This window comes from Dendrobium catenatum, unplaced genomic scaffold (assembly GCF_001605985.2).
Source record: "Dendrobium catenatum unplaced genomic scaffold, ASM160598v2 fragScaff_scaffold_133, whole genome shotgun sequence".
Lineage (NCBI taxonomy): Eukaryota > Viridiplantae > Streptophyta > Magnoliopsida > Asparagales > Orchidaceae > Dendrobium > Dendrobium catenatum.
In genome coordinates this window covers 4876145-4902613 of record NW_021318595.1, presented here as the reverse complement: position 1 = coordinate 4902613, position 26469 = coordinate 4876145, and the positions used below count along the sequence as shown (strand labels likewise).

The 26469-nt window shown below is 33.1% G+C and overlaps 2 protein-coding genes across 7 annotated transcripts; one reads left to right on the top strand and one right to left on the bottom strand.

Moving 5' to 3' along the window:
• Positions 1-1896: 1896 nt before the first annotated feature.
• Positions 1897-18391, bottom strand: LOC110105738 (magnesium-chelatase subunit ChlD, chloroplastic). 6 transcript variants are annotated; one of them, XR_003702420.1, is made up of 16 exons: positions 18002-18391; positions 12475-12653; positions 11921-12005; positions 11517-11833; positions 11190-11313; positions 9597-9689; positions 9042-9137; positions 8813-8956; positions 8494-8694; positions 5458-5613; positions 5092-5199; positions 3717-3851; positions 3462-3623; positions 2895-3015; positions 2402-2537; positions 1906-2156 (listed from the first exon to the last, which is right to left on the bottom strand). XR_003702420.1 is itself a non-coding variant. In XM_020835347.2 (16 exons), exons 1-15 carry the CDS (start codon positions 18383-18385, stop codon positions 2452-2454), a joined length of 2391 nt encoding a protein of 796 aa, XP_020691006.2. In that variant the 5' UTR covers positions 18386-18391; the 3' UTR covers positions 1906-2124; positions 2407-2451. The 6 variants fall into 6 exon arrangements, 1 of the variants encoding a protein (XP_020691006.2); XR_002304175.2 differs by having other exon boundaries at positions 1906-2124; XM_020835347.2 differs by having other exon boundaries at positions 1906-2124; positions 2407-2537.
• A 6449-nt stretch (positions 18392-24840) lies between these two features.
• On the top strand, positions 24841-25827 carry LOC110105743 (vacuolar sorting protein 39-like). Its single transcript, XM_020835351.1, has one exon. The coding sequence runs from the start codon at positions 24841-24843 to the stop codon at positions 25825-25827; it is 987 nt and encodes a 328-aa protein (XP_020691010.1).
• The last annotated feature ends 642 nt before the right edge of the window (positions 25828-26469 follow it).

The window sequence follows — 26469 nt, the reverse complement described above, 5'->3', positions numbered from 1 at the left end:
GAACCAGGATCGAACAGAGAAGGGGGCTCAAGGGAGAACCGACAATACCTACCATACCACCTCACTCCCCTGGTTCTCAATCGACCATCCAAGGAGAGAAGTTCTGCTTATTAATGGAACAACACCATCATTAAACACAAAAAATAGAATCCTAACAGACCTCAAAAGATATAAAATCAAACGACAACTGAAAGTAACAAAAGCCAGCAGGAGCAAAGCACCAGATGACAAGAGTGAGATAATAGATGAAAATCACATAATATAATTAGTTAAAGTCACAGAGAGTTTGGTTTTTTTCAAATCCAATTGAAGAAAAATAACACTCGACAAGAACTTACTAAGCTTTAGGGCAATGACTAGTTAGAGAAATGGAGCTCCTTATATTTTCTTACCCAAGAAATCACTCGGCGTCTATCTAGGGCACAGATGGAGAATCTCTCACACTATCACAGCCTCGCAGGTCACAACCGTCACAAAATCGAAAGCTCTCAAGAATCAAGAATCGCAAAATAGAACTAGGCATCAAGGCGAGACACTATATCGGAGGCTTGGGAGCGGACAACGGAATGACTACGGGCCGTTTGATCGGTGTATTTAATTAATCGAGCTGCTCGACGAGTCTTCGAGTCGAGTAGGGCTCAGCTCGAAATTAAACTCATATATTGTACAAGCTCAATTAAAAGCTCGAACTCAAACTCGAAACTCGAATAGTTTGACTCGCAAGCTCGTTATCGAGTCGAGTTCAATCTAACTCGCACCCCTAATCTCAACTATAATTTTAATTGATTCAACTCAAATAAAAAATTTTATAATTAGGTCATTATCGAATTATCATATCAATCATATCAGGTCATTTATTTTCACTCTTATGTCACTCGATTTTTCTTTAATTATTTAAAATTGTAATTGGATTATTTCAAATAGAATCTATTTGAGCAAATATATAACTTCTTTTTTAATGTTAAAATTAAATCAATTTCAATTTATTTCTCATTTAACTCATTTGAATATAAATTTATAACTCAAAACACCTTGAATTATATATATATATGTATATATATTGAGAGTAGTTATTTTACAAATGTATTTTTTTATTTTAGAAATATATAATTATTTTCATTCCTCGCCATTTTAACTTTTTAGTGGACTTTGAAATGAACGTCAGAAAACATGCATTTAAAATTATGAATCTTCCTACATAAAATTTGCATGAGTAATGTTTTGAATCAATTAAATTCATCTAGGCCCTTATGATAAAACTATAAAATTATTTTCTATTTTTTAATATGAATAAATTAGAAAATAGAATTTGATATTCTCTTCAAACTAACTACATAAATATAATAAAAAAATTTATTAGATAAAATTTATTATATTTATATAATAAATTACAATAGATGGTTTTCATTATTTAATTGATTTATCAAATTTAATTATATAATTTTTAAGATTAAGGATGCATTGACTCATCATTTGTTAATCAAATTATATAAATCATTTAGACATTAAGATTTATGCTAAATTGCTTAATTTTAAATTATATGCATAATCACAAATTTATGTGCAAAACTCAATATAACAAAGCACAAATTAAGGCTTCATTTGGTACAACTTTCTAAGAAATTTTTTAGTACAAAAAATTTAATTTTATGCTAAAAATTTATTTTAAGAAGCAGTAAAAAAGCCCTCGCAAACGAAACCTAAAACTTTGCTTGGAACAACTTTCTTACTGCTTTTTATAAATGCTTTCTAATACAAAACTTTTATGAATTAACAATTTTTATATAAAAATTTACTTTAAAAAAAAAAAAAAAAACTGCCCCAAATAAAACCTGAAATTAATCAAACAAAATAGATGATTGCAAACGTGAAATTAAAAAAAAAAATCCTAATAAATATTTCAAGTAACATTAATGAAATAAAATCACTTTGATTTCTAGTTCACAATTTCACATTTCTTTACTAATTTACCGAGCCAATTTCAACGTAATTAATTTATAAAAATATATCACTGAACATCCATCTCTTTCTCAAACTGGAAAGGAAAAAAAAAAAACAAGAGATACACCAATACAGTTCAAAGGGTTTCAAAAATTCAACAGAGGGCTATGGCTTCAATATTACCTGCAACAACCAGAGGAGACAGATCATCGCATCTGAAGCAACCACACAGACTGCCATTATCTAAAAAATCTTGTTTTGCTGAATCTAAGGCTTCGTTTGGGACGGCTTTCTTACTGCTTCTTAAAACTGCTTGCTAGTACAAAAATTTTAATTCTTGTACTAAGAAGTTGCTTTAAGAAGCAGGAAGAAAATCGTCCCAAACGAAGCCTAAATGATTTTTCAGAGAAGTTGTCTACAAAATTATGGATGAAACTGTCAAGGGATATGAATCACAAACCTTGCCTGAAAAATTATAAAGGACATCGGCTTCTAACATATTCAGTAAGATTAAGTGCTCTTTAATACTGATAGAGCCTCCTTTGTTGTCGCAGATATAATAGCATCAGAAGCATTTGGTAAGTAGTAGTACTTGCCTGCAAGAGCAATGGATTTAGGTCGGACTGCAATTTAGGTTTTGATAAAGAAATTATTCTGTGCGGATATCAGACGCAACTCTACGTTCGGATGATGCGGTACCGAGCGGTACTGAGCGCGGTACAGTAAAAGGGTGATGTAGTGCATTCTGATTAGTCTCCGGACGGCGTTCCGCATCCACAGAATAATTTTTCTCGTTTGAGACAATTTTCTTACTGTTGTTTATAATAGTTTTTAGTTAAACAAAATTTTGTACTAAAATGCTACTTTAGAAAGTAGTAAGAAAGTGTCTCAAACGAAACTTTAATATAAAAATATGTTTCTCTCAAGCTATTCTAGAGTCTGGAGAAGCATACCTTTAGCGACCCTAGAAATTTCTTTGGCAAATCCAGTAGATACAAACTTGTTTTCGGTGTCTATAACTAAAAGCGACATCCCAGCCTTGTATATCTTTCCAGCCACATCAAGAATCTCGTCCTTGGAGAGTAGAAAATTGTAAAATAATAAAAATGTCAATCATCATGAATCAGGTTGTTTGGGAGGTAAGAGCATGAAAAATGGATTATTCTACTAATCTTCCCTGAATCTTTGAACTTGAAACAAGTTTCACGTAATTTATGAATCCCGGCTCATCTAGGTCAAGTTTCATATAATTTTGGATCGATTTTGTATGGACAAAGGACTAAATTGAAGAAATGTTACGCAAGAAGACTAAGGCTTCGTTTGAGACTGCTTTCTTACTGCTGCTTAAAGCAGCTTTTTAGTACAAAATTAAAAATTAAAAAAAATTTGTACTAGAAAATTGCTTTAAGAAACATTAAGAAAAACGTCCAAAATGAAGCCTAAATTATCTATAAATGAATAGGCGGGGACAATTCTAGGATTTAACTCTTGATTTAATATTTTTTAAAGTTGTATGAAACCTTTAATTCTTGCGCAGAGGGTTTAGGAGCATCTGAAGTAATTGCAGCTTCTGGATCAGTGGATCTTTTCAATGACACATTAGCTCTTCCATCAGTAATGGCTACGATCATAATACGGCCAACGTCGCCACTCTTCTCAGCATTTAGCCCCACTCTAACAGCCTACTATGCATAGAAATAATGTGAAGGTAACAAATGTAAATAAGAAAAAAAAAACTAGGAAAAAAAAGTTAAAAGATCTGCAGAATAAGATACCGTGCTAAGACCATGAGCTAAAGGAGAGCCACCACCACAAGGGAGTCTCTCAAGACGTTTCCTTGCCATTGCAATTGACCTCGAAGGTGGTAGTAGAACCTCTGCAAAATCCCCACGGAAGGGAATGATTGACACCTGTTGATAAAAAAATACAGTTTCGTTTTGGAAATTTCATAGGTTTGAATTACAGGTTCCATGAGGCTGTAGGCCAGCAAAACAGGCTAGAGAAATAACGACTTGACAGGATTAATAAGAAACCATATATACAACAAATAGGACTAGATTGAAGAGATGCAAATTATAATTTTGCCAAGTAAGTTCTAGATGTCGAAGTAATTTGCATTTTGGTGACTTCACAATTCAACTTGCTTTGTTGGCAAGATTTTTGCAGAAGAACAAAAATTCTGGCTAAGCAAACTCTGGAGGTTTGTTGCTTCATCAAGAATGGAAGATTGGTACAACACGCTTGACAGTAGTCAAAGTTGAGACAAAAAGTGAGATTTAGGCTTCGTTTGGGACGGCTTTCTTACTGCTTCTTAAAGCAATTTTTTAATACAAAAATTTTAATTCTTGTACTGAAAGCTACTTTAAGAAGCAGTAAGAAAATTGTCCCAAACAAAACCTTAATGATTCTTAATGCAAGTCTTGATCAACGTCATTGATCCTGCTGCCTCTTCCCAGACTGGTGACATGAAAAAACATAATCATTTACACCTAAAAGCATCTTTTGCTCCCCATGAACACAGAAAATGGAATCCTACGCACCATGAACTAGGCCAAATGGTGTTAAGGAGTTGGCTCCTTTTCCAATTTGTTTTGCCAGGTATCAGCTGAGCATCCTCAAGAATATGTAACTATGAAAAAGCATAATCATTTACACCTAAAAGCATCGGTTACTCCATGCGTATCTTTTAATTGAGAGCGAGTCGAGCGGAGCAGTTGTGTCCTTTGGGAAGTTACGAGCGAACTAGCCTTTCGTTTGGGTGGAACATACGTAGGTGGGCCATTTGTGACTGGTCAGTGGTCAACACCATCTCATATCATTATACCATGCACAACTCATATGCCAACAAGGATCCTCCTGACCATCAACATTTGAGCACTTAGCTCGTTAGAACAACAGAGCATATACCACCTTTCAAGGTGAAAGTTCCAAGGGAAAACCACAAACAGTTCTATAACTGAAAGGTCTATTTGAGAACATACAAATCATAATTAACTAAATAAAGCTATTACTGCTGATCTACAAAAGGAAGTTCGAGGTTCCCAAAAGAAAGAAATAAATAAACCTTTCAATTAATTCATAAAATGCAGCAACACATTCCTTTGATATACAAGAATCTTGAGATATTTTATAGATAAAACTTGTTTGAACCTGGTCTCTGCTTGTATAACTTTCTGCTAGCAATTGCAATGCTGCACCTTTAGCATTTTGCATTCGATTTAGCGCCATACTTCCACTAGCATCAACCACAAAGATAACCTGTGAAAGGTATATATGCAACAATCACTACAATAAAAATGTTTTTGGTATAAATAATCAGGTGCATTCAATCAAGAGATTTTATTCTGCCTTGCCAACGTTTAATTTCAAGCAACTTTGGCAAAGCTATTTATAAATAAGGAAGAAACTCAGAGAAATCTCATTGACTAAATCGTTTGAGAATACTTGAATAAATCACCGGACAAAGAAAAGAAGGCAAACAAAAAAATACTATTAATTTTATGAAAGCCAACTTACCAAGGCACCAGCTTTCCTTGCCATCCTTTTTGCTCTCATATCTGTTTTCTCCACATATACTTTTTTATTCTTTCTCGTGTCCTTCTCCCTCCTAAGTTTTTGGTACGGTGCAGCAGCTCTGAGTGTTGCATCAACAGCCAACCTTTTCACAGGACCCTACAGAAGCCATTGGCCACGATGCCAAGCATTACAATGATAACTCTAGTATGATCTAATATCATACATTAAGAGAAAACTGATAGAGAGGAAGACTAATATCATAAAAAAAACAGAGTAAGAATATAATATGAATGCATCGTTGCAAAAAATAAGATCAAGTTTTTAGGCCAAAGTATTCCTAAATAATACCATAGTACTAAAGCAAGAGGTCGCAAATTTGATGAAGAACAAAAATTTTTTAGAGTTGGTTAAGTGTTCTATCTTGTGATGTAGATTTTAGATAAGGGAGCGACAGAATATCTCATGAATGATAGTGATGCAAGACTTCTTACGTTTTAGGATTTCCTAATAGAACTAAATTATGTAACATACAAAAGCATGCAGGTAAATTTAAATTTAACATTCACAGACCATCAATTAAAATAAAAAATATTCCGTTTTGATAGGAATTAGAAAACATGCAAATGATAATTTAATGATATTCTAAATAGAAAGTTAGCATAGAAATTCAAGATCAAGGAAAACTATAAAAAAAATGCACCACAATTAGAAAAATAAATTATATTAGTCTTTCCTAGATCCAATCACACAAGTGAATCCCAATCACACAAGTGATTCCATAATTAAAATCTAGAATAGAATACAGTGAAGGAAAATAATCACCAAAATAGTAATCCAAACTTCACATTGATACAAGAAGATGGCTTACTTGAAATTTCATAATCAGCACTTGCAAATTCCAATACACTACGAGATTCCCATCCAACCAACAATTAATCACAAAGAAGAAATAAAATGGTTGGCATAATTATTATTTAAATCCCTATTTGAAATGACTTAAGTATCCCTTAATTACAAACGCAATATCTCATAATTTGCAATTTAAAAAAAACTTAGAATTTAGAGTCAGTAAATATCTTAAGTTGAGAGGCCTATAAATAATTGAATCTACAAATCAAAATCATGTACCAGGGAAACCACTAGAATATCAAAAGACACCGAAGTCACAAGTATAGATTGCAAGGGATCACAAGCCACATGTACCTACAGTACTTGAGGGAACAAAAGCATAGCCGCAAGTCACAACAAGCAAAAATTCCCATAATTGAAGCCATAGTTAAGGGTGAAAGTCCAGTATCAACATCAATATGCCATATTTGGATAACATTCGGTTTCGTTGGTACTTACAAAGCAAGTCTTGGTATAATTTTTATAGAAAAATCAGTGGATCATCACAAGTTGGTTTGTCAAGAGAAATCTTACAAAAGAGTTTGAGTTTCGAGAAACTGGGTGTCTGAAATATGTCTTGGGGATCAAAGATGCATATTCTAAATATTATTAATTATTTCTCAATAGAAATATGCTGGATCTCTTCAAATTAACTAATACTTTGTATAGCGATGCAGTATTGTATAGCGATGCCACTGCATCGCCTTTTGCACCAAAGCTGAGGTTGGACAAAGAGCAAAATGATAGTGTTGTAGACTGAGGATGACAAAAATAAATAAAATTTGGAGATTGATTTACTTATCCAACATAAGGCCAGCTACTTTCTATGATATTTGTATGGTAATTAATGTATACATGATCCAAAAGAGAAATACTTATGAATTGTTCATAAGATACTTCAATACCTAAAGGCTACATTGAGCAAAGGAATCTTATTCAGAAAAATAAAAATAAAAACTTGGCCTTCAAGTCTCTATAGATGCCAGCTATGCTAAAATAATTAAGGACAAAAGGTCAATGATTAGCTACTGCACCTTTCTCAAAGTAATCAGGTTACAATATGGAAAAGTAAGAAATGAACTATGGTGTTGAAGTTGAGTTTACAGGTATGGATCAAGGCATCTATGGAATCATATGGCTTAAATATTACGCTTGATGATCACAAAATCATGTTATGATCTTTGAGACTTAATTTTGACAATAAATTTGCAATCAATATTGCTCAAAATCTTGAACAACATGATCGCACAAAATATATTGAGGCAGACAAACATTTCATTAAAGAAAATTTCAACAGCAATTTAAATAGCACCTCTTCAAGTCCTTAAAATAAAAATCTTGCAAACCTCATTATTGAAGGACTACCTACTTCAAGAATTTTGAAATTACATGCAAGCTAGGAATGAAAATATCTATTCTCCACTTGGTGGGAGAGAAAAAATCTGCGGCAATCCAAAGATCCACACGGTGGCATAGGAATCCATGGTGGTAATACAATGAATCTTTGTTTCAATGTCTGGAATTCCAAAATGTGTGAAATCTGAAATTTGATGTGTAAATAGTTGACTTGTTTAACTTTATAAAATAAATATATATTAATTCATAATTATTTCTTTATTTTTTATCAGGAATAATGTATTTCCTTTCTTATGATTTCCCCTCTTGTTAAAATAATGGTAGGTAGGTAGATAGCTATACAAAAAGAAATAAGAAGAGGAATTAAATACTTCATGCTCCATTTTTTATTCCACTTTGATTTTTTCTTTCATCAGAATGCATTGTAGTCGTTTTTTCACATGTTTGCAAAAAAAATGCCAGTTCAAACTCTAATATCTTGTAGGCTGATAATCTAGCATAGCTACTCACTTAAAAGAAACCATTGGTTAAGGAGTCATCGTTTGGGGAAACTGAACAGGGACTTATGGTAGTATACTAGTCCCAAAATATTCCTATTTTCTCCAGGGTTGAGAAAGGCGGAAGAAACCACTTAAATAGAATTTAAGCAAATGAAACAATGCAAAAGCTCATAGCTCGAGGTTTGTCCAACTAGTTTTTTGGTAGATATACCAAATAGAAAAACCATAAAGTACTTCAACAGACCTCTGGAACTACTTCAGATATTGAATACATCTTGTAAGGGAAGCTGACCTTAGGAAGCATAGGTTTAATATATCGACCCCTATCCTCAGAGAAAATGACATTCTTGGCTCTCCCAGCTTTTCCTCTCCGTCTCTGTGCTTGCTGTGCAAAAAAAAGCAACTTCTCATCCATTATGCCACCCTCAGCATCAAAAATAAACTCATCTGGAATTTGCTGCTCCTGCTGTTCATTCTCTTTGTCTTCTTCCTCCTGCTCTTATGTTTAATCAAGAAGGGTTATGAAAGGAACAAAATGTTAGTAAATCATGTCATAAAAGAAACAAACAGGACTCAAAACGTTGCTATCCCATGCCCATTTTCTAACAAACCTCCTGCTCTTCTTCCTCATTTTGATCTTCAGATTTGTCCTGACTTTGTGGAGGAGGCGGTGGAGGTGGAGGTGGCGGTGGCTGATTTTGCTGCTCTTGTGGATTGGTATTGCTAGTTGACCGCGGAATTATTACAAGCTCTACCTAGATTGCAAAATATGCAGATCAAAACAGCTGTGTCAGGGTCAGAAAAATAATTGAATGAAGTTGGCTTATAAAGATACTCAACAGCTTTCTTCAGGTCATCCACACCGACTTTGTCGCGTCCCTCTAACGCAGTCAGACATTTGGCCACGCGAGAAGCATATAGCTCAGCCCTATGCCCCTGACAAATTGATTTCATAGCTTGAATTATTGGTTGTAACCAAATCATGATAACTTTAAAGAGGGTCAGCTCAATTCATCATATATAAAGCATAATTTACAAAAATTCAACTACTATGCAGCCTAACATGATATAAATATATGTATCTTAGTTAATTGAATACGGTCTTTAGTGTCAGGATAAGTAAACTGGACAAAAAGAGAGAAGCTTTACAATCAATGCTTTACTCACAGGCAATTACAAATATTCTCCACCTTGAAAAATTATACGTAGCTTATATTTGCAATGGAGAGGTTTAGAGCCCTTAGGAGGACAGTTTTAAATAACAATCTATGAAAGCTCTGCGTACATTATGAAGGATAGTTTTAAAGAGTAAATCAATGATAGTTTTAAGGGTCAGTTCAAATAAATAAAATACATTTTATTAAAGGTAAGGGAAACTAAGCACATAAAGTAAACCTGACAGCCACCTCGAAGTGCTTCCATAACCAGATATTTAAGCTGGTCTCTGCTGATAGTAACATCCTTCAAATATTCTCTGGCCAAAATGATCTGCATCACCAAACTCAAAACTTAGGTGACGAATGAAGAAAGAAGCTCCAAAGCTAATAATAAACTTCAGTTGCTTCAATGAACAAGAAGAAAATAACTCAGAGCCTATAAGAAGCTCAATTATAAACTTCACGTCAGAGCAGAATCATCAAATACTTCTATACGAGAAAACTTGCATGCATTACTCCATAGCTATAGCAATAAAATAAGTCAAAACAAAAAATAATAAATGAATATTTTTTTAAGTCAATAGCATTTAGTTCCTCCATAGAATAGAAAGTCAAACCTCGGTGATGTAAACATATTTTAAATATTTTACATTAAGGCAAGCTGATTCTGTAACATATTATGAGCATCATTAACAAAAGATGCACAAGAAAAATAGAATGTTGTTGCAATTAAGCACTCTTCCTCAATTTGAGCATATGTAACACCAGTTGATTATTTTAATTAAAGGTGATTGCTCGGCCTTTCTATGCAAAACACTTAACATGAAGTACTGTAGATGGTCAGCTAGTTATTATTTGTCATATTCTTCCAACTAATTTGAGGTTTTCTTTCAAACACATAATCTAATGCCAGTTTTCTTAGCGATATACAATCAGAAAAAAATAAATAATAAATAAATAATAATAATAAAAAACAATCAGAAAAAAATAGCCAACCATCAAAGAGCTAGTTTCATGATATCATTGAAACTAATCTAGCTATTCAAATTCAAGAATTGCAATAGATTTGACATAATATTAAGTTAGCATTTTAATACTCTTTCTTGAAGTAGTGGACTCTCAATGGGCTCTTATTCCACATGGAATCTAGTACATTCCCCAGAAAGAACCATAATGAGATGAACGCAAACCTGAAACCTGGTAGATCTTTGGAACTAAACGCAGAGAAATGAGAATTATGAATTCAGAACAAGTCAATCTCATTTTAACTTTTTTTTTTTTTTGAGACCAGCATTAACCTTAATAGATGAAATGGCTCTAAAGATTTATTTTTGAGCAACAATATTTTTTTATTTCATTTTGAGAACGGAAGGCGATCTCCTTGAAGTGATCAATAGGAGTCAACCGTGTCTCTAGATAGGCAGAGTATTCTTTGGGTTCCTATCAGCAACAAAATGGACCTTACAAATAAGACCAACAGCTGTGGATCACAAGTCTCTAAAAAAAAAAGACCAGAAAGACATTGTAATATAAATGCAAAATCAGAATGCCAACAACAGAAACCATTCAGAAAGTGGTAGACCATTCCATTTGTTTTGTTCAATGAAAAGCATAAAGTAGGATACGGAACCATTTTGCTTGAGGTATCAAAGGTTGAATGATTTTGCATGCACGCAAAACATTTCAGAAACCAGTATGAAGTACATACTTCTGATATTTATTAAGGTATTCAAAATTCATATCCAGTTCAGTTTAACAGGCGAATTCTTATGGAAATGGTGCAATTATTTCGTTAATATTGCAGCAGAGATAAATCTAAATGCCAGACTACCTGAGTTCTTGCCAATTCAGTTTCTTCATCAACCATTTTGAGAACCTCGTTGCTAGATTCCTGGAATTGCGTTGCGATGCTAACAGCCGCAACCCTGTCATCAAATCCCATTGGAAGATCTGCACTGCATATGACGATAGCTTATAAGGCCAAGAAAAATAACTACTGTTTATACTTCAAAGTATGGATTGTTTTTCAATGTGATAACTCTTGCAAGGAAATATTCTATTTTCAAAATATTGGTATTTCTCACGTTTTAACCAGGGGAAGAACTCATGAACTTGGAAGCTAATATACAGTATAGGAGTGTCAATGGAAGATAAGTACCTTAAGTTTATCGCGATACGGTCAAGTAAATGTTCACGTACAGAACCTTCCTCTGGGTTATATGTAGCAATGAGAAGTGGCTTGCATGGATGTCTGAAGCTTATTCCTTCTCTCTCCACAGTATTGACCCCCTCAGTAAGCACATTTAGAAGTAGGTTACTAATACTTTCATCCAAAAGGTTAATCTCATCGACATATAAGACACCTCTATGGGCTTCAGCAAGAAGTCCAGGTTGGAATACAGTTGTCCCAAATTTAACGGATTCCTCAACATCAACAGATCCTATTAGTCTGTCTTCTGTCACACCAAGTGGAATCTGGTGCATTTAAACACCGCCGGCTTTTATGAGTTCAAGTGAAATGGGAAAGCGGTCAAATCCGGAGATAGCTCAATAAGCATTTACCTGGACAAAAGGTGATTTGACAATTTCAGTCTTTGCATTACCATTAGCATCATATTCTATTTGTTCAGCTAATCCATCTTCCCACCTAGTGTTAGGTACAAAAGCACAACAGAACAGCATGAATCAAAATAAAGCATATTTTATATCAATAAGAAGCCACATTCATGTTGAATGCAGGGACAAACAAAAACGCCAGTATTAAAGAACAAATAGAAAGATAATCTTGCCATTCAATTGCAAATAACTCGCAGTGCCAGTTCCAAGACTAATTAAGCTTTTGAAAAATAGTAAATCTAGATTAACAAGACAAATAACAGCAAAACCTGAATTCACATAGTTGAGCAGAATGCCTGAAGACAGAAATTCAGTTGGAGAAAGTTCCCAATCAAAAAATAAAGAGCTAAAACCTTTGCCAAGAACTTAGCTTGAATTAATGAAATGTAGCTTGAGCAAAGCACGCAGCATCTTCAATAGTCTCAACATTTATGGTTCCAACAAACACAAACAAAAACCATTCGCAGAGAAACTGGAATAGAAGTTTCAAGTAACCATACTCTTCAGGGCAGGACGGGTCTGCATTTGCTATAGAGCCCAATATCACTTCGATGGGAGGTAGGATAGCATGCAATCCACGAGCCATAACGGTCTTCGCCGTTCCACGCTTACCCGAAATGGCGATCCCTCCAATCTCACGATCAATAGCTCCAAGCAGTAAAGCTGTTTTGATTGCATCCTATGCCATAGAAAGATGTCAAGACTAGAAACCAATGCCACCATTGGACAAACAGCACCTTTTGATTATTAAAAAGAGATGTATGGCAACACTATATCAAACAATCATATATTTTTTTAACAAAATTTAACATATTTATTGTTAAGGCATATGAGAATATTAGGCTTAATTAAACATAAATTTATTGAAAGATAAGTTGGCGGAAAAATACTAATGGATGACTCTCACTCAAAAGCTAAAGCTTTGGGGATGAAAATATATGTTGGCCATTGTGTCTCAAGCCAAATTCTGGTCTTACTTTGATTCTCACTATCAAATAAGTCATAACAACACTGGTTAAGGGGTTCGTGCGATTTCTATCTCCCATGGTTTTGATAGCCATAAACATAGTTGAGTGAGATTTAAGAGTAGGTGACTCTCCCACATCAATTCTACATATTTGAATGGCTCTTCACACATGAGAAATGATGGTGGTGAAAATGTAGATTTTATTATGAAAAAATATTTTAAAAAATTAGCAATGCATCTAAAATTGAAATGGTGCAAAAGCCCAAAAATTATCATTATTCTTTTCCTTATATGCGGCTTAAGTAGTTGTAACGAGTCAGGAGGTAGTTATTTTGATTTCATTTTTTTTTTTAAATGGAAGTGTACTAGATTTATTTATAGATGATCACTGATTGTATTAAATTGCAAGGTAGCTTTTCATTCATTTAATTTCTCACTATATTTTCATCCTCTTTATTTTGGAATCAATGAGAACTGCGGAACTGAGAAACAAGTCCCATAGGGAGCAACAATTGTAATGAACAACGCTAATGAGGGACACTCTTTGCTCCAAGGGAAGAGATATAATATCAACTTTCAGGCTTATATTTCTCAACTTATTAAATTTGATGCATATCAATTAACGTTTTACAAATATCTTATTTTTGACAATCATAATTAATATTTTGGTGCAGATTTTTTATTTCAAGTAATACAAACTACAGCTTAATATATATTTATATAAGTACAGAGGACAAAGTCTGAATTAAATGCAGAAGGTAGATGCCAGCCAACGACATGGACACAGTCAACTGTTAGAGATCAACGGTGTGGAGAAAATCTGAAAAAAAGGTGTTGTCTTTATCACAAGAAGATGGGAGTGAGGAGAAAAAGTTGTACTGGCTACTTGAAAAACAATTGCTTGTGTATACTCGTACATGCATCCCCAAGTATTCAATAAGTAACTGGCAAGTCATGATATATGGACTTGTTCTCTATGGCTAGAACTCGCCTAACATTCCAAGAGGCGCTACTCGCCTAGAACACGCCCAAAGTAATCAATAGGCATTACTCGCCCGGGACTATCAAAGAACATGCACTCTACAGGGCAAACTGGGGATTCCTCATAAGGCTAGCAACTCGCCATATACCTGGACGACTAGATCACCTGTCAAAATCCAACCCAATATAACCCACAAGCAGAACATGCCATATTGTGTCGGATCGTGACAATAATAGAAATTCCAAAATCTAATTGGAGAGAAATAAAAAGATCCCAAAAATTTTCCAAACAACAGAGCCACTAAACTTCAATTAAAACATACAATTACTCATCATCTAAAGATTTTTCATTCATCTAAAAAATATTTACAATCAAAATAATTTTATACAAACAATATATGGTTCAAACAATACAAAACATAACAGAAAAGTCATGGCCGTCAAAATCCAACCACACATACCTATACAAACTTAGACTCAAATCCTGCAGCCTCTACCAACTTATCTGCCCCTCCCCCTTATCCTGAAGTGAAACAGATGCAGAAAGCAGGCATGAGCAATCACAACTCTGCATGCCACATTCAATCTACCTAGGTCTTTAATAATAATTATCACCAATAATGAAATACAAATGGCAAGATGAAGTAAATTCATCCGTACAGAAGTCCAACTAGATTTCTCAAAATAACTAAATATTCATATAGAATTAGGTGATGTTTATAAAGCTTTAATCAAAATAGCATAACAATAAGGAAACAAAACAATAAACATTTCATATTCATATCTTAGAATAGAATGAATCTCTCTCAGGCACTTGTACCTCCCAACAAATATCAAAATTCAGACACTTATGACTCCCTATGCTAGCACATCAAAACTTACCACAATCATCATAATTTATCTAAATTTATACATTCCAAAAATATATACATATAAATAAATACATTTTTAAATATAGACCAAATGACTCTTTCACAGAGTATTTCATTTATAATCAAACAATCAGATATTCGGGGAAAAGCCACATATAAAATTTAATATTTTTAGAATTTCACCATATTACTACAGATTGTTCTTAACTATGTTTCGAAGCTTTTATTGCACAACAACACTTTATAGATGTCATAATACTTTTTTAAATCAATAAAATGGTATATTTTCAAAACTACCCAATGAAAAGCCACAATTAATGCCTCAGAATGAGTAGAATATTGTTAACTACGACATATCAAAGGTTACGCATTAAAAGTTTTCCCAATAATCAGATCTACCTCATTTTCCGCGAAAATTTTATTTCAAAATTCAGAAAATCACAAAAACTTCAAATTATTAAAAATAGAGATAGCAAATCGTAATGTATCTCCACCCGAACAATTTTCTGAACTGCCTCAATGGATGAAATTGATCCAAAGCAACCAAAAATAGACTCTCTCTCTAAAAACCCTCCTCTCTCTCTAGCCAGCAGCTTAAGGGGATTAAAATGATTTGTAACAAAAAAAATTTAGTGAATTTTAATATTTAGAAAATATATGATCAACTAGGGTTGCAAATGAACCGAGCGTTCGACGAGCAACTCGTGGCTCGGCTTGATAAGAGCTCGTTTATGTTCGTTTAATAATGTAAATAAACAAGCTTGAACAACTTTTGCAATACTCAATAGCAAAATAAACAATCTTGAACAACCTGGCGTTCGACTCGTTTATGTTCACGAACAACATCATTTAGAGTTCATGAATATGCTCGTTAAGAAGCTCGATTAAAAAGCTCAATTATACATTATTTAATTAAAAATAAATATTATATTTTATTATTATTATTATTATTATTATTATTATTATATCTTATTTAACAAATAAAATAATTAAATCTAATGTTATATATATATATATATATACATACATTCGGCTCGGCTTGTTTACGTTAAACGAGATGCTCGATAAGCTTGAAATTAAACAAGTTCAAACTAAACACGAACCAAGCTCGTACATACTTGTTTTATATGAGCTCGAACTCGAACAGCTGTCCAAGAAACACGACGAGCTTCGAGCTAAGCTTGAGCACAATTTTGACAAACGAACTTGAACACGAACAGGCTAAAGGTCAGCTCGTCTTGGTTCGTTTGTAGCCCTATGATCAATGCCGCATCACTCAGAAACATAGTAGCACAACGTTACAATAGATTATTAGCCAAACAGAGAGCACGAAGCCTTAGCGCCTAGAACCAATGCAGCAACACCCTAATTAAATGACCAAAATGACAGAGAGCTCAGTGTCGTAACGCCATGGTTTAAAATTGCACAATAAGAGACGCCTCTCAGCGCAATTTTATAGTTTTAAGCCTCAAAGCCTACGCAATGAGAGCTGGCATTGAGGCGTGTGCCTCATGTTTTAGAGGCATCCACCTCTTAAATTTTTTAAAAAAAGTCCTAACCTAATAAGATTCCACAATTGGTCTGTCTGCTCGGTACCGCTTGGTATCGCTAGGTACATGCTCGGTATCACTCGGTACAATAATGCTTGGTACCACTAGGTACATCCTCGGTACAGGCGTACAACTAGGTACATGCTTGGTACCGCTCGGTATATTTCCATACAAATGACTTACGAACTTTAAAAATAAGCAGAACTTCAAAATTACTCTTACAATAAAAATTTGTTCCGAGGGCACTACCCCTGGAAACCCCCGTAAGGTCGAGACCCCGCCAGGGGGCAGCACTCCCTTGGACCCCCGGCTGTCCGGCATATTTTTGTATTTATTGTTATTTATTTTTGGAATTATATGTTAATGAAAAGAATACTGTGATTTGGGAAAGATAGAATTTGAGTTGACTATATTTTATATTATCTTATTATTGGATATTTTGATTTCACTTCATAACTTGTGGTTTTTTATGTTTTATATTTTTTTGCTCATTAGTATATAAAAAATTTATCATTTTATGTTTACGTAATCTTTTGATTTTGAGGCTTACGTCTCAAAACGCCTTGAGGCTTACGCCTCGCCTCACGAACGAAAAACGCGTTAATACCCGATTACGCAATTTTAAACATTGCGTAACGCCACCCCCAGCATCACGGCGCTCCCAAGAAAAAAATCAAAATTTATATTTCACACTCACAGACCTTTGAGACATGCTCCAGAAGAGAATTTATGCATTCATACACATAAAGAATATTCACGTACGTATGAAAAATAAAAAATAGAGAATTCAAACATACAAGACTTATCAGACAGAGTTCAGACCAATTCATAGCATTGTAGCTATAGATGTTACACCACCACCTCAATTACTCACTTCTCCTCAGTGCAACCTTGGGCACTCAACTCTCTCGCAAAATGATCATCCTCACCAAATTCAGCTACAATAAAGTGTCTACTTATGGGAACCTTCACCTACATCACCGTAACCATCAAACTCAAGTGCTCTCCATCCCCAATACAACACCTCACTCATCTCTCTCCTTAGGTGCTCCAAGAGATCACACACAAGTCATTGGCATAGTCGGAAAGTACATCAACCACTGATTACCTTTCCTCTCAATAATCACCCACAAAACTCGCCCGAGCACACTCGCCCTCATCCACTTAGCACTACTAAACTCATCCGAAAGCCGCTCATCGAATCCTTCCAACCTCTTTTTCCTTAAGGTTGGCAGGAGGAGACACGCATCTAGTGTGATGTATAATATTGTATGGGTATTGTACTTTTAGATCTTGATCTTTTGTGATTGATAGTAGATACTCTGCCACTTTAAGATTTATAACTTTCTTAAGCATATTGTAGCACTTTCATCTACTCTCCATTGTCACAAGTTCAACTTTTCAGCTCAACAGGTAGGCTTGCTAATAAATTTAGGTGCCATCCATCAACAAATTTGGATCCAACATATTGCTTAGAAATGTCCATATGAACAAATGAAGCATATAAAAAGAAAGAACCGACCTTCATGATCTACATTTACAACAAAATTAAGATAAATAGAGAGCATCTAACAAAGTCAAGAGCAGTAAAAATCAAAGACCTAACCCCATAGGCGATACGCAGATAAACAGTGAATGGGTTGCAGACATGGCTCACCTGCCCAACAACCGCGGCTAAGGGGAAGTACTTTCGTCCGTACAGCGACGATTCCAAGGGCTCCTGCTTTGCTTTCGATGTCACTAAGGCGCCGTTGGTAGTATCAATGGCAGCGGGACCGGAGGCGGCTATCGCACGGAAGAGTGGAGGCCGGGGAATAGACCGTCGGGCGACGAAGTGCCGAGTGAGGAGTTGAGGTTTGGGCCTAAAGAGAGAAAATATAGATGATTGGAACGGAGAACTGAGAGATGACTCCGCCATTGGAGATTGTGAGAGTTCGTGCAGTTGCTTATTATCTTCTGCCTTATCCTTCTCAGGTTTTAGCTCTGCATCTCTTTCTCCGAGTTTCGGTGTTTTCCATGAGTGAGTGCTGGTGATTTGCATCACACTTAAAAAAAGAATAATAAATAAAAAAAAATTACATACATACCACTTTATTTTATGTTATTTATATATCTAACACTTAAAATTTTAATATCACATTCATATCATTCATATAAAATTTTATTAACAAATATATTACACATATATTTCATTCTTACCACACATACCACCCAATAAATTTTAATATTTCATTTCAAGGAACCATAATTATTTTATAGGTGGTAGACATGTAATATTAAAATTTTAGGTGTTAGTTATATAAATAGCATGAAATTAAGGGGTATATATGTAAGTTGTATCAATTTTTAAGGAACAAACACAAGTCCACAATGTTAAGTCATCTTTATTCTCTTAATAAGTAGCTATTGTTGGGTTCTTGCCATGCATTTTGTCAAAGTGCAATGAAACTATAGTTTTTTTATAAGCTTTTGAAGCCAAGTGATATGCAAGCTCCATGATGTTCCTATAAGGAAATAGTTGATAAAACATTATTGATAATGTTATATCAATAAAAAATAAATTATTAGTTTCTACCATGCATTTTGGCTCCCTCAGTCTTGTCATCAAGCAACGAATGTTTTCTAATTCAACTAATGCAAATGCCTCTAATAAATCTGAGTATTCATCTATGGCACCGCTATCACGAGTCACAACATGTATTTATAATGTTTGTCTATAGATACTTTTGAAATCTTGAATACAAACACATAAAAGAAAAGTAAACATACTTGAAATGTTCTTCATTGTTATTACGATGATCTAAAATTATTCATGAGTTTTCTCTTTGTAGAATAAGTATATAAGATGGTATATTTTGAAATGATGTGTTGAGGCACCCACTTACATAAGTGATAAATTACTAAGAATATTATTAAACCATTTCATAGGATAAATTAATAATATATTCCCTCTTCATATTAATATAATCTTCATTTGCTTTAAATTAAGATTAAAATCGAAGATTATGTCCTCAATTATTTGTTCACTGAGCTATGGTTGAGTTTTTCATTAGTTTTTCAAACTAACATCCAAAGTGCAAATGTGTTATGATTCATGGCTTCTACTCTCAAATATATTTATAGCTCACAAGTTTCTTTAATATTTGTTAAAAGTGCAATAGATACACTATAGATACTTATTTAATTTCTTAACCTTAAACACTATAATTCATTTTTATCATATATAGATGTAACATCCTCTTTAACCCTTCTTTGCTCTCAAAAAGTTTCCCAACCTCTACACAATTTTAGGATAAATGTAAGCATAATGTCATTATGCTAGTATCAATTGAATTAGAGGTACTTTCAAGTACTAGCCCTCATTGTATGGGAGTTATCCTTGTGTTCTTCGTATATTGAATTATTGATTTTAGCCCCAAGATACCTAAAGAATAAGTTCTCACATGATTATCAATTTTAGGTAAATCAAAAACTAAGATTGTAATCTCCATTGGATATCATAATATTAAAGTATTCATGAAGCCATCATCATCTACAGTTTATATGTTTGCAACACCACGTACATCTGTACGTGGTATGTCCATATCACCATATACATCAGCAAAAGATGGTGGATTGACTAATCTATATATCATTCTCATTAGCAATATACATGCACAAATATATGTATATGTATATGTATATATGTATGTATGTATGTATACATGCACATTTGAGTGATTGATGTTGAATGAATATAAATATCTTATTAAAAAAAAAGCAAGGTCATAATCTATTAATAGGCCAATTTGAGGAGTTGAAATTATGGATTGCGTTATATTAAAGTGGTACATCAAATAAAATTTCAATCTTCAAGTAAAATTCTTCTTTGTACCATCAAATATTTGTTTAATTTTTCAATAAAAATCTTTCTTTCTCTCTCATAGAATACAATATTGTCAATACTTTATTTGCCATAAAAAAATAATTGGCCACCACATAACTTCACCATGAAAGGGTCCTTAGTTCAAATCTAGTTATAACTTTATTTGAACTTTGTTTTATCATGGTTAAAACATATTTAAATAAGCTTTGAATTATATTTGGCCATGCATGGTTTGAACAAAGTTCGAACACATAATTCAAAAATGTTGCATATTCAAAATGTTGACTTAATAAAAGTTTATTTTCATTTTCATTAAAGTTGAATAGAAAATTATAAATATAAATTTAATTATTTCATTTTCACTAAAATTAAACTTTACATACAAAAATCTAAAAGTTTTATAGTTTAATTGAGGGTCTGTTTGAGGCAGCTATAGTGTTATATAAAGTTGATTGTGATGTTGTTATAGATAAATCAACTTAGCTTCTCTAATTACAAAAATCAACTATTTACTAGTAAAAGCTCTAAAATAAAGTGAAAAAACATCAACAAAACAATAGCTAAATGAAATTGTAGTTTTTTGTCCAAAAAGTAAAGCAATGAGAATATGTCCAATAGTCCCTTATCCCAAACACAATTAATGGAAAAAATTTGTATTAAGTATTTGCGATAAAAAATGTTAATGATGAGCGTTAAAATTTTTGAAATTATTTTGTAATGAGTGCATTACATAAATAATTTATTCTATATTTATTTTGAAGTAAATTCAAAACTTTTAAATCTCATCCTAAGAAAAAAATTGTTTACAAAAAATTATATCAAGATAGGATGACTAAATATTTTATCAAAATAAGCATTAAAGTTCTTTGATTTAGTTTGAGATAATTACAACATAAATTATTTATGCATTGCACATATCTCAAAATAAATCTTAGGGCTTTAAAACTCTCTGTGATCAATTTTTTCATTAGGTCATCTTAATTAAGTTGTCTTATTTCTTTAATATTTAAAGATGATTTACATACAATTAGAGCCCCTATTTTAATTGGATGAAGCAAAAATCAATATAAAATTATTTACTAAGCATATATATAATACTATTCATATTTTATTAAATTAAGAAATATCAGTACCCCTAACAATTTAAAAGTAAAATTTTTATCGCTTGAAATTGATAGATTCTCTTGAGTTTATTAAAATTTTAGGTCTATTTGGGATGACTGTAATTTTTTATAAAGTTGGTTGTAAAATTATTGCAAAGAAATCACTATTGCTACTCTAGTTGTCAAAAAGTAGCTTTCCACAATAGAACATTTTGAAAAATGGTGTGAAAATAATAGCCGAACGAAATTAATTATGTTTGATGTTTGAAAAGGAAAGAAGCAAGAAAACTACCTAAAAAAGACCCTAAGTCTATTAATTTATTGACTTTGTGTTAGAATTGTTCAATTTATTTTGGGTGAGATATAATTTTATTTTATTTTGTATTAAAATTTAAATAATCATTTAGTGAGTTTTTTTAGTTAGATAATGGCGGTCTCTTTATAAGTTAGTTTGAATCATTCTATGAATATTTTAAGGTGACAAAGCTATAAATTATAATTCATCAAAAATTTTATCTATCATATAATAAAAAAGAGTTATTGAATTTAATTTAAGATAATGTAATATATTTTGTTAAAAAATTAAAAGTTATATAATTTTTATTTGATAATAAATTAAATGAGTAAGATTTATTTTGATAATGTTTTCATAGGGAGCTTTCATATTGTATTTATATCATTTTAAAATAATATTGAAACTTTTACATTTACTTATGGTATGCCATCAAAAATCTTTGTTAATCAAGCATAAATCTCAAGGCTTATTTGAATGTAAAACTTTTAAGATTAAATTTATAATCATTCGAACTCTTGACATTGACAATCTTATAGTCAAACTTAACGTCTCAACAATATGAACTCAATAATACTAAATGTTGTCCAATCAGAGTCTGACATATCCAAATCAATGGCCTCAAGTAAAATGAAATCTTTAGAACATTAATTAGTTGACCAAATGATCTCTAAATTTAATATACTTATGATTGAATCGTACAACCTAATGAGATAAATCCAAAAAAGCTCAGAATCGCTTAATTTTCATGTCATTAAGACATTAAATATTGAAGAAACAATCTATGATAGAAGGACACAATGCATATCATCTAATAGAGTGTTATGAATTTTCTTCATATTTATAGGGCATGTCAATCCCAAAACTCACTCTCTACATGAGGAGGATCATTCACTAAAGATTTAAGAAAACTTAAAGGCATAAAGAACCTAGGACCTCCACCCAAGCACCACAGCTAGTGAACTCTCACTGGTTGATTGCCATACCATCATCATTGGACCTTTATTAGTTGATCGCTGCTATTGGACCTCCACCACCCAATTATCACAATCCAACCGCCAAGACCCACTGATAGGAAATATTTTATTTTATTGAGTTGTAACAAGCAAATCCCAATGTCCAGGTTTAAATATTTTTTAGATTTCTTCTTCTTATTTAAAGTTTTAAAACAACAAACAAACTACATAGCTATTAAAAAAAATCCAAAGTGTTAATACGCACTTATCCATAAAATTTCTTTAATTTCACATCAAAATGTATATATAATAATAATGCTATATCATATGTTATGGAAAGGAGAATACTGAGCAGAACATAATAAAAGCTAGTTATGAGTATACAAAAATTAAAATAGAATAATACATATACACACTTAAATCAAATCCTAAACATCTACCCAACCAAATTCTAGACCCTAAAATTAAAACGCAAAATCATTGTGAGCTAAAACAACTCAACAAGCCACAATACCGATCTAAATTTTTAAATATTTCTTTTATTAAATATTAACTAAGTATTAAAATCAAAACTGAGCAAAAAAATAAAAGCAATTATAAAAAATTTAGGCAAAATACACCAGTACTTTATATATCATTCTAAACTAACAGAGTTAAATAACTCTGACACTTATGCCTTCCAACATATAGAGTTCAATAACATTGAACCAATGACTAAAGTTCAATAATATAGAGTTTAACAACTTTGAGTAATATACAGAGTTCAACAACTCTAAAGCAGAATACACATATATTATCAGAACAAAACTTTCCTCACTCCTTTCAAATCTCCACATAATTATTCATTTCAATCAATTAGGCACATATTTTAATGCATTGCAGTGATTAATGTGTAAATAAATATATTCTAGAATTTGCTAACATACCTTGATGGCAAGCAACAAAAACCTTTACTAAGCAAAAATATCACTTTAAAAAAAAATCAAATGATTAGAGATTGTGTAAAACATTAATAAGATTTTAATTATACTAGTTTAAGAATTTAGATTATTTTTATTAAATAAAAATTGCATATATTTTAAAATTGTAAAATTTCTAGAAAATATCCAAAATCTCACTTTGTATAACATAAAAAAAATTGCGTGTTGAAAGTTTTATCAGTGCAAAGTTCTTGTTTTTTAATAACAAAAATATAAATTTAATAAAAAAAAATTAGAAAATTTTCATATTTTTGAAAACTTATATTAGCATAATGTGAACTACCTCGATTTGAACAACTTTCAGAACGGGGCTAACGACTAAAAAATACCCAAAGTTGCTCAAATCATCTTTTCTCTCTCCAAAATCAATGAAATAAACGAGACAAAATAGCAAAAAAATGTTAATTTTAATATAAAAAATTGGGTTGGCGCCAAGGTGCACATTCAAAATTTCATAACTTTGAATTAATTTCCAAATTCCTTAAAGCACCACGACGAGCGCTATAGGAGAAAATTCTAAATTTCACAAACATGCATTCATAACCCCCTAAATTCACTCCAAAACACATGAAGACCTTTTTTAATGCACATAGATTATTTTCGAACACATGCAAAGGAGTTCAAACACAAAAATTCAATGGAATATCTGACTTAAGTCTGGATAGACTGGTTTAAAATAACACTTTGATTTTGGAGGTGTCACAGAAACTCAGAAACCGTCACTGTTTGACTATTATTGTCGGACCTCTATCGCCTGATTTCCACCATAGAAACCTCCACCACTCGACCCCCACATGGAACCTTTCCTTGCCCGACCACCATTTTTGAATCGACGAAAGGGTTTATTCGCCATTTTGACTGAGCGTTAATATTTAGGTGACATAGTCACATAGCTTTAGAGTAAGAGATGAACTGTGCAGGTTGCTGTAAGTTTGGTTCTGCGATAAATGTTGTTATTTATTTGTATCCTTTTCTGATTCAGGGCAATGTGTCCTGTTAAGATAAACTGCTGCATATGTTTGAAGGGAACGGGTATGCTTTTGTAAATTGTGAATGCCATGGAAGTGAAATAGTATGCATGCACAAGAATGTTATTTTTTTAAATATTTATTTTTTAATACATGCAACTAATCGTGGGTTGATGAATAACACGTTTTTAGATTCAAAATTATGGTGCGCGGCTGGTTTTTCGTCTTTTTCTCACCTTAGCAAAAGGTCGACTTGATTTTAATTATGATTGTTAGGTGGTCGTGAATTTGTGGAGGTTAAGGAGTTTGGTGTATCCGATCAGGTGAAGTCTATGGCATGGTGTGGTGAAAACATTTGCTTGGGGATTGGGAAGGAATACATAATACTGAACAGTACGACTGGAGCAACGTCAAAAGTATTCTCTTCTGGAAGGAGCATTCCCTTAGTTGTTCCTCTTCCCTCTGGGGAGCTTATCTTAGGAAAGGATGACGTTGGAGTTTTTGTTGACCAAAATGGAAAACTTATACAAGATGGCAGGATATGTTGGTCTGAGGCCCCCAGCTCTATTGTCAACCACAAGCCATATGGATTAGCTCGCCTACCTAGGCATGTTGAGATATGCTCTCTTTATGCTCCATATCCTTTGGTTCAGACAATTGTTCTCAGGGATGTTCATCTCCTTCAACAAAGTAATAACTGTGCTATTGCTGCAGTAGGAAGTTCAATTTATGGTCTCTTACATGTTCCTGTTGGTGCCCAGATTGTACAGTTGACAGCATCTGGGAATTTCGTGGGGGCATTAGCTTTGTGTAAGCTACTTCCACCAGAGGATTCTAGCCTTCGAGCAGCAAAAGAAGCCTCTATACATATAAGATTTGGTCTTTTAGAGGAAGGCATAAAACTATTCAAAGATTTGGCTGGGTGCTCCTTGGAACCAGATGGCCTCACCCTCAGTTCTCTCATATATGGTTACTGTACCAAAGTTGAAGAAGGGAATCATTACTTAAATTCTATGAGGTCTGTTCATGGCATTGAACCGGGGCCTGATCACTACACCTGCATGGTTGATCTGTTTGGCCGTGCTGATCTCCTGCAAGAGGCATTGAACTTGATCAACTCCATTCCGGATGGCCCCCATTCAGAAACGCGGGGGGCTCTGCTCAGTGCTACTAGGCAGCATTCAAATTGCAATATGGCAAAGTTTGCATCTGTTGTACCCGAGGCTTCAATGGAGAGAAAAGTTGCTAATTTTGAAAATATTGAGAACAAAATCTTCGATCCGGGAATCTGTCTTCTGCAACAACCTCTCTTTCAATAATGCGTCTCGACGGAGTCGAGCCTTTTTTTTACGCAATGGGAGAATGATGTAGGAACATCTTTGCTTATATTATGCTTAGGGATTAGTTTACATTCCTTAGTCTAGATAGTTCTATTTTCCTCTTTAAATAGTTGGCTATTGTAAAGGATGGTAGATCATAATTTTTAAGCCAATAAATTTATATATTAAAAATTAACTTTATAAAATAGTAAGAAAATTGTTCCAAATAAAATTGATGGCATTTGACAAAATGATAAATTAAGAATGAGCCAAATAATCATTTGTGATACTGTTTTGTTTAAAATAAATAAATAATAATAATATTTTGATGTAATTTAGTAATTTTAACATTATATAAATAAATATAAATAGAAATATATCCCTCAATTTTGAATCACAATATATCTGAGCTATTTTATTTTTTTATCTCATCTAATAATTGGCAAATTGCAAATAATCTCCTCGTGAATAATCCGACGAAAGAGCGTACAGCTGGTTTATTTGTTCGCCACGTGTACTACCGGTCTTAACTACCGTCCACGCCATACCCAATAGTTTCGTGTAGCCATCCCTGCAGCGCATTGTTTTAGCCAAATGGACCGCTGCAACCAGGAGATATCACGGGTGGAAGCCGCGGGCCCC